Source organism: Saccostrea cucullata, unplaced genomic scaffold (genome assembly GCF_032062105.1).
Source record: "Saccostrea cucullata isolate Sc308-1 unplaced genomic scaffold, CSIRO_AGI_Scuc_v1 ctg57, whole genome shotgun sequence".
NCBI lineage: Eukaryota > Metazoa > Mollusca > Bivalvia > Ostreida > Ostreidae > Saccostrea > Saccostrea cuccullata.
The window spans coordinates 849213-859115 of record NW_026938498.1 but is presented as its reverse complement, the minus strand read 5'-3'; the positions used below and the strand labels follow the sequence as shown (position 1 = coordinate 859115).

The window sequence follows — 9903 nt, the reverse complement described above, 5'->3', positions numbered from 1 at the left end:
GAAGGTCGAGAGTTCAACCCCGGGCTGGGGCGGAAGTGGGTATCCATGTAATAGTGAATTTCTTTGTGCTTTCTATATTAATATATCTTCACTTAGGGCAGTTATATTAGTTTAAGAGTTGTTGTAAAATGTGCTTTATAAATAATAATTAATTTCATTACATTATGTATTGGTAACAATCCTCTGTTAAAACTAATGTCCAAATAACTGTATCTCACTTCTATTCTCAATGACCCTGTAGTGTAGGACAGCGCCGCGAGAATTCCATCGGCATCGAAAGCAAGTTTTTTGACTTGCCTAGATAGCCGAGCGGTCTAGCGCGCTGTTCCTGCACTGCTAGGAGACAGATTCCGAAGGTCGAGAGTTCAACCCCGGGCTGGGGCGGAAGTGGGTATCCATGTAATAGTGAATTTCTTTGTGCTTTCTATATTAATATATCTTCACTTAGGGCAGTTATATTAGTTTAAGAGTTGTTGTAAAATGTGCTTTATAAATAATAATTAATTTCATTACAACATGTATTGGTAACAATCCTCTGTTAAAACTAATGTCCAAATAACTGTATCTCACTTCTATTCTCAATGACCCTGTAGTGTAGGACAGCGCCGCGAGAATTCCATCGGCATCGAAAGCAAGTTTTTTGACTTGCCTAGATAGCCGAGCGGTCTAGCGCGCTGTTCCTGCACTGCTAGGAGACAGATTCCGAAGGTCGAGAGTTCAACCCCGGGCTGGGGCGGAAGTGGGTATCCATGTAATAGTGAATTTCTTTGTGCTTTCTATATTAATATATCTTCACATAGGGCATGTTATGTTAGTTTAAGAGTTGTTGTAAAATGTGCTTTATAAATAATAATTAATTTCATTACAAAACGTATTGGTAACAATCCTCTGTTAAAACTAATGTCCAAATAACTGTATCTCACTTCTATTCTCAATGACCCTGTAGTGTAGGACAGCGCCGCGAGAATTCCATCGGCATCGAAAGCAAGTTTTTTGACTTGCCTAGATAGCCGAGCGGTCTAGCGCGCTGTTCCTGCACTGCTAGGAGACAGATTCCGAAGGTCGAGAGTTCAACCCCGGGCTGGGGCGGAAGTGGGTATCCATGTAATAGTGAATTTCTTTGTGCTTTCTATATTAATATATCTTCACTTAGGGCAGTTATATTAGTTTAAGAGTTGTTGTAAAATGTGCTTTATAAATAATAATTAATTTCATTACAACATGTATTGGTAACAATCCTCTGTTAAAACTAATGTCCAAATAACTGTATCTCACTTCTATTCTCAATGACCCTGTAGTGTAGGACAGCGCCGCGAGAATTCCATCGGCATCGAAAGCAAGTTTTTTGACTTGCCTAGATAGCCGAGCGGTCTAGCGCGCTGTTCCTGCACTGCTAGGAGACAGATTCCGAAGGTCGAGAGTTCAACCCCGGGCTGGGGCGGAAGTGGGTATCCATGTAATAGTGAATTTCTTTGTGCTTTCTATATATATATATATATATATATATATATTGAATTTGTTTGTGCTTTCTATATATATATATATATATATATATATATATATATATATCCAGAGATATTTTTCATTGCATACTTTTACTGTCTCTTTCGATTGATTGAAATTCTAATTCATCATAGTTCATGTTAATTGCATATTTAATTTATTTCTATTTTTATTTGATTTGGAACGCAATCATACAGCAACAGGATGAATGAATACTTATACTCTACCTTTCTGAAATGATGCAAAATGCATCAAGGATTGAAGTATGTTTTACAGTTGTGTTTTTCTTTATCGTGGATATACGCTCAAACCACTTCCAATGCGGCTGGCGTTTGTGGAAAGTAAGTAACATTTAAATTTTCCCTTTTTTAAAGATATTTTTTTTCATTTGCTCTGTTTGGTTATGCATCACTAAAATATATTTACCGTATTTTAAATCAAACCTCATGTAAGATAGTAGCATTGTGTTAAAGAGAACCATTGAAATGCTGCAAAAACTACAGAAGAGTTGGAGATAAATGTGAAGGTAAAACAATGATTTATACATGTAACAGGTTGTATAACAAACTGCATTTTAGTCTGCAGTTTTGAATATATCGTTAAATTTGTGTTTAAAAATATCCTTACAATAGTTACACATTTAACCTGTAAAGAGATTAAATTAATAATATTTTTCTCTTTGAATTCATCATAAAGAATAATAATTAATAATTTTATTCAAAACAAAGAATGCTTTCCTGGACGTTTTGGTACGAACTGTAATGACGAATGCCCCGATGGATTTTATGGGAACTTATGCGGGAAAAAGTGTAATTGTTTGCAATGCAACAAGATATATGGATGTATACAGAATTCAACCTTACAGGGTAAATTTGAGATACACACACACACTCAAACTTAGGTACCATAAAAAACTAACCTCATCTTTTTTCTTTACATGTTCCTTTTTCGTTTTTAATTCTTTTTTTTATACGCCGATTTTTTTGTATTAAAATTGTTTGTTAAGACATTATCTCAATTATTATGTATAAAACGTTTGATTTACCTCTCTAACTATGTGAAAAGTAAAGTGCATGCGTATTGCACGGTTACAAATGGAAAAAAATGCTATCTTCAGGACAACTACCCGCACCTGACGAGAACATTGAGTGGCATATTGTTGCAATGTTCGTATCTGGAAGTGCGGGCCTCTATGGGAAAATATTTGTTAATCGTTTTCTCAAGAATGGAAAAGTTTTAATTAGGGATATTCATATATAAGTATCTTCAGGTATTGTAGATTGAAAATTCTATGAAATCGGGACCCTCGAGAAGGGACAGGCATCAACAGGTGGTCAAAGTTAGACTTAATGGAAATGAATAGGAAAACTTTTCTTGAAAAAAAGTTTCTTCTCAATATCAACCGAGCAATGATTAGTTATATTTTATATAGAAACATTAGCACGTAGTGTAGACTTGGGATTTTCAAACATTTTTACTTTTGTTTGTCCTGTATTCAGGAGAAAAATATTAAATTGACTATTCTTTTGATGAAAATAAATAAGATTTTGAGTATATTTTTTGTTTGATAGGAAACTCCAAAAACACCAGAGGAATCCACAGGGGAATAATGGTAAAAGGCATTTTTCAAAGATTGATTTTGTAATTCATTTTATATTTGAGGTATTTTCTAATCCTTGTTCATATTATCAAACTTTGATACTTTGACACGTTACTAAGATAATCTTCAAAGAGATGTGAAAATTATATTTATATTAGATGTTCCAGATTCCAATGGGCAACCACAATTAAATCCAAGTACAAGTACAATGATTGCGGGGGAATATATTGAAAATTTCCCAATCTCTAAGGAACAACATCAATCATCAAAATGCCATAATCTGACAGAAGCATTTTCATCTGATAGATGTTTACAAAAACAGGTTGCATTTAAAGACGGCAGCATATCACAAGATGCTGAAAATACATCAGAAAACGTATACAGTCACCTCAACATGGACGCTATGTCCTACAACACGTTAAATCACACATCCGAATCAGAAAAGGCGCCAGTTATAGGAATGTATTCGACATCTTCGCAGGAAGTGACTTCCACAGAGAATATTTCTGACAAAAAAGAAACAAAATGTGCAAGAAGACAAAGTTTTCATCACCCTGAAGTTGTCTTATCAAAGGGAGATGACAATTCCATGACGAAAGGTGATAGGGAACCAATTAACAATATAACTATGAAAAATACCTCTGAAGCTGCAAAATCAAACATCCAAAACTCAGAAAAGTTTTCAACCTCTTTGACTAAAAAAGTAAGAACTCCATCAAAAAGGGAAAAACTAGAGAAGAAAATGCATGTGGATGAAATGTCCAAGATGCTTGAAGACTTTAAGCCAAAAACTGAAGAACTAGAAAACAATAATTCAAAGGCAAGCGTACTTCACAGATCATCGAAAAAGAAAAGGAAACTGTTAAGGTACAGTTTCGCGCCTTCTACAGAAATAGCTTGATTGATTTAAACAAGAAATAAATTATTTTATCCTTAAAATAATGCATAATATTTAAAACGGAAAATATATTATATTATGTTTTTAAGACACTGTGGTCGTTTAATAAATAATGCAACATGTCATCTAAAAATTAGAAAAGTACGTAAAACATGTTTTCCATCCTGTGGTTTTATATTTTTCCTTATTTTTAATCGAATCCTATTAGTTTTATTTCCTCAAACTAATAAAATTTGCTGCAAAATTAAAATTTGCAATCCCTGTTACCCTTTACACATGTATAAGGGCTTTGTATTTACAAAAATAAAAGCTCAGCATACTAGTCTTATCTTTAGAGATACCCCAAAGGTACCGATGAATTTAATTTCCCATGACATATCTGACTCTTCTTTTGACCGTTTTCACGTGTTTTGGGAATAAAAAATCTCATAATGGCTTACATCTAGCTAATTTGAGCAATTGAAAAGTTCTGTTTACTTTCTTTTGTTCAATATCTTATTTGTTTCTCTAAGCATATAAGCTAATCAGTTGTATGTCTGGCTCAGGAAAAATACCCTTGTCCCGAAATTTGAACTACCATTGCATGAAATCCGTTTAGCTTTAGTAGCTGCAATTCGAACATAAAAAAAACCACTGCTGGTACTTTAAAATTATTTGGATGTGTGGATTTTATGGACTTAATCTTGAATACTGTTCGTTATCTCCATATGTTTCATGTATACATGCCCTTTGAACCTCTCTTAATACATGAAAATAAATAAAACATGTTTGGAGCATTCGCTTCTCCATATTGTTATAAAAAGACACCTTTTCTTTGATTCCACAATTTTTATTTTTTCTTACTTTTCGGCTTTAAAAAATACACCTTTGTTTTTTTTTTTTTTATTTATCAAGAAAGTTTATCACATCTATTTCTAACAAAAATTGTAAAACAGACAGATGGCATATTTAACGCGTGTTTTTTCTAAGGCAATTGTAGAAAATAAGGCTTACTATGGAATGAATTTCTTTGCGACGACAATAGGAAGATAGAACTTTTCAGCTGTGAAAAAATAAATATACTGCCTCAACATTATATACATGTACTGTATATTGCGTTACCTATTGCATGACCGTCGTACATGTACATGCACTATAAAGACGCCCCCATGACGCAGTGGTTAGAGTACCTTATGCTCGAAAGTCGTGGAATAATGAGTTGGCCTTTACTTTGCGAGTACGAATATCATTGTGGGGCATGGAGTCAACTCCTTATATCACGATTTTCGAGCTGAAGCTACTTTAACCACTGCGCCATGCGGGCATTTATATAGTATATGTACATGCACTATACCTTATGAACGGAAGTCCCGCGGCACAGTGAGATTCGGCACGTAAAAGATCACCCACTGCTAAAAAAAAATGCCTAGTTAAAATATGCAGTCGTTGACAGGCATGTTGTGGCGTCCCAGAATTGGTAAATATCTCTTAACAAACAAAACAGGCGTATATCAGTTTCATGAAATTTCAACAATGAAAATGAAAGATTGGTTTCTAAATTGTTCTATAGTCAAATAAGGAAAATACAATGATCGGATTTCCAGGTTATTTATTTCTCATGGAATTGAAAAAAAAGGATTTGAATGGAAAATCGAAAAGTAAAAGGGGCAAGAAAAATAACTGTCTTTTGTTAAAAATTAAGTTCTTTTGTGATGAAACATTTTTTTAGTAAACTTGATCTGACTATCTATCCGGAAGAGAATATTCAAATTTCCGCATTTAAGCAAATTTAGTTTAAGCAATATAATAAAGACGTCATTGAACTTATTTCAATGAATAGTGGAAGTCGTCAGTTTTTAAAAAAATAAAATTCTGATCTCGATCAAAACCATAAGGCTTAACCAGCGCCAGTATTCACCGATCGGTACCTAGTCAATAGTCCTCAATTATTCATCCTTCCGGCTTTAAAAAGTGCCAAGCAAAATACTAAAAAGTACTCATAAAGACGACTGAACATTATTTTCCTCATTTTCAAGTCTTTATGAAGGATCTCTACACCTATGAAGTATAACTGATTTTTTTTGTTGCATGCATTTGTTTCTAATAATAGGCCCAATATCCAATAAGATAAGACTCCAAAGTATTTCACTTTATTTTTTGAAAATAATTGAAGTATTTAATTCATTTTGTTAAAACTTCTCTCTTTTTTTTGAATACCTTGTGCTTTAAATTTCTATTCAAAGTTAAATGTTTTAAAATATTGAAATAAACACCAACAAAGTTATAAATAAAATCTGCATAATTTTTATATTAATCTTCAAAAATAGACGGTCGCCCGCGTGGCGCAGTGGTTAGAGCGAATAAGCCTATTTTGGATCTCTTGTTATGAGTTCGCGTCGAGAAATATTCGCGATGACGGGGCTCTCGTGAACTTTGCAAAAATTTCTCGCACGTGAATAAACGTTGGTTTACAGCATTCGACATATAGAGACATTGAGAGTACATATTGGAAAAACTCCCCTTTAAAAGTCATCGACTTTAGAATTGAAGATAATAATTTTAAAGCGCATGAACCTTCAACAGGATATATCAATTACATGGGTATTTTGTCTGAACATAGATAATATTTTCTTTTTATATATTGCCATAATTTGTGCGAAAAAAAAATGTGAGGTAAATGAAATGCGGATCTGTATTTATCTATTTATTTATTGAAAGATTTAAGGAGAAATCCTTCATAAGTATGATATCTTGTAATTTGAATAACATCTAGACTTTGATTCTATTCATAAAGTCAAATAATTGTCTTACTTGTTATGCCGTATATACATGAAAGACGATAATTGAAAATGAATTGTGAAGATTTATTATTTCTGTCGATAATAAATAATATTGCGAAGATTCCACTTTTTTTTAATCTGTATCCTTAGACAACTTAAAAATGCAGTTTCTGATTTGCATGTGTTCCGTGGGAAAGGGTGTAGGCATCATGACACAGCATATACTCTATAATTATTGATACAGATGCATGCATTGGTTCCAGCTAAAGACAACACCACGGATGATACATACAAGTGTTACATTGTAAATAAGGAAGCTCGTAAGATACTCTCATCATTTTCCCAGATTTTTAGATTGCAAAGCAAAGCCATAATATCCCAAATGCAATTCCCATATTTACGAACAAAAGTTGTGTTTCATATTTCAAAACGACATTTAATTTTTTTGATAAAGCACCAAGGAAATAAAGTTAAAACAATCGTTTGATAAACATCAATTTTCATTCTGCTTCGTTAAAATGTGACAACTATTACTTCTATATTGAAACTTATAATTTAAAAAATATTAATTTCAAGCGTTGAATTTACATTGAGACGACATTAATACATTATAGATGAAGCATCCAATTTGAAACAGATTAAGTTTTTGTCGATCAACCTACATGTAGAAATCTAGTTAGATTTATTTATCCAATCCGAGATAAATAAACCAATTCCCTTTACTGACGGCATAGACGTGTAGCATACACGCATATGAACTGCCAAACGTGTAACTGAGATTACATTCAATGAGACCATGATACAGATGAATAAGGAGAGACGTAAGTATTATTATCAAGAGTGATGTTTGTGTATTAATGTTATTATGTTTGAAGAGTTTTGAACTTGTTTCCTATGCAAAAAAGTTTCTTTCATCAGCTTCTATTTAGAAATGGCAGCTGTTACAATATCATCACGACAGACTTTGGAATAAAATATATTTGATTAATTTATGCCATCGTTTATGATAAAGGATTTATTTCATTTAAAAAAAAATCATTTCCGCCTCTACCCCCATCTTAGATTTGTGTCTTGAGTTCTTTTTCAACAGTTTGCCTCTATGTAGTTATGGTCGGCTTTTCCTCCATTTTTCTTATGGGGTACATTTTAGTGCCACTCCTGTGATTCCTTTGTATACTACTAGTATTTTAAAACATGACTAATCCATCTCTGTCTGTATTTTCTTGGTGATATGTACATATCTTTTGTTCATAGAGATTTTTTTTGGAATTTTTGCTGGCCAAAATATCCTCAAGATCTTCCTGAGGCACCCATTATGGAAAACTGAAAGTTTGTTTATGTCATTTTCCGTCATTCTCTAGCATTCTTTGTCATACATTAAAGCATGCAGGTTATACACCGCTATTATACAAATTGATCTTAATGCGTCTGCTGATGCTATTTGACTTCCATATACCCTTATTCTCCTTAACCTTAGGAAAGGACACAAACTAGAGACAAGAAAAAGACACTGTATGTTGTTTGTTTACGAGATGTGTTGGAAGAAAAATACATTTATTTACATATTCATTGTAATTGTGTTCTGTTGATCTTTCACATTAAATTTATCGTTGTATAACTTGCCATGTTTTTATTCATTATCTATTCTAATTTTAATTTGTTTTCCAAATCTTAAAGGCTCACACACTGTTTTTAACATCAATTTATCCCATGTTTACCGCTTCATCCAGTGGATATCACTAATTGGATTTTTTTATATCTCCCCGTTGTGATATCACAATGGGTTTTGCGTTAAGATGATGAAAAAATATGTGAATTCTTATATAGAAACAGTGCAAAAGATTGAAATTAGTGTATAAAACATACACATGATAAAAAGAATACCGCATATTTGTATATAATATTTAAATAATATATATATATATATATATATATATATATATATATATATATATATATATATATATATATATATATATATATATATATATATATTTACCAAAGCTCTGGAATTAAATCTCTCCATTCGTCGGATAAAAATCATATCCAACCAAAATTATTGGAGATCCTATATTTATACTTGTTTACACCTTTATTCCGTGGATATTTTTATGTCTTACTGCTCTGACTCACAATGTGTGTTGTCTGAGAGGGATAAATCATTAAATCATTTTTAATACATTGTGTGCCTAAATAAAACTCTTTTTAAAAACGATTGTGATGTTTAAAACATGGAAGAAAAAGAATCTCTAATGATTTGATGTTGAATAGGATTTTTGTGCTTTTTATATCCCTATGCCTAGGCTCGGGGATACATAAAAATAATGAAAAACTCGTTGGATAAAAATCATGTTCAATCACAAATCATAAAATATTTTATAATCTGCCTTCAGATGTTCTTAAGTTTATTTCAGCAAAGGAAACGAGAAAAGAAAAGAAGGGGAAAAGAGTTTAATATTACCGGAATTTAAAAAGGCACATAGCCCTGAAAACTAAAATGCCATTTAAAAAAAAATATTTATGAATTGCACAAATTGTCCATACTAAATAATATGAAATAACAGCTATATAATAAAATGTAATTAAAATAATTTTCATAGACATTGGCACTCCATATATTATTCAATAAACTATTAAGTTCGTTCAAAAAACATTCAAATACTCACTTCAAGTATCAAATGAATGATACTTTTTCAATAATCCTAAATTAAAATACAAACAGTTCTACTTTCTATAGTGCAAACAAAGTAACAATTACTTCAATTTCTAAAGGACTCTTTTTTTCTCAATGGCAAGTCCTTAAATACATACTTTAAGTCCTGAAATGCGTACATGAAAAATGATGTAACATATTAACCGCAGTCAAAAACTGGAAACAAGAATAAAAATTATTATGATTATTTGCAATTGTCTTCACAGAATATCATGTTTTTATTGCATATTTGTATCTTTTATGTCAAATATATCATTTTTAAGGAAAACTCTACTGGTCAGTGACCAGAATATGAGCTTATGCGAAAGTAATGTTGCAGTACGTATGTCCGTCTACCGTCTGTAATGTCCGTCTGTCTGTAAACAATTTTTCAAAATGCTACTGCTCCTAGAGTTTTGATCTGATTTCAATATAACTTGGCACACAAGTA

At 32.1% G+C, this 9903-nt stretch overlaps 1 protein-coding gene across 1 annotated transcript; it reads left to right on the top strand.

Moving 5' to 3' along the window:
- The first annotated feature begins 2991 nt into the window (after nt 1-2991).
- LOC134250462 (uncharacterized) lies at nt 2992-4061 on the top strand. The gene is made up of 2 exons (XM_062732823.1): nt 2992-3115; nt 3262-4061. Exon 2 carries the CDS (start codon nt 3312-3314, stop codon nt 4002-4004), a length of 693 nt encoding a protein of 230 aa, XP_062588807.1. The 5' UTR covers nt 2992-3115; nt 3262-3311; the 3' UTR covers nt 4005-4061.
- Nucleotides 4062-9903: the final 5842 nt, after the last annotated feature.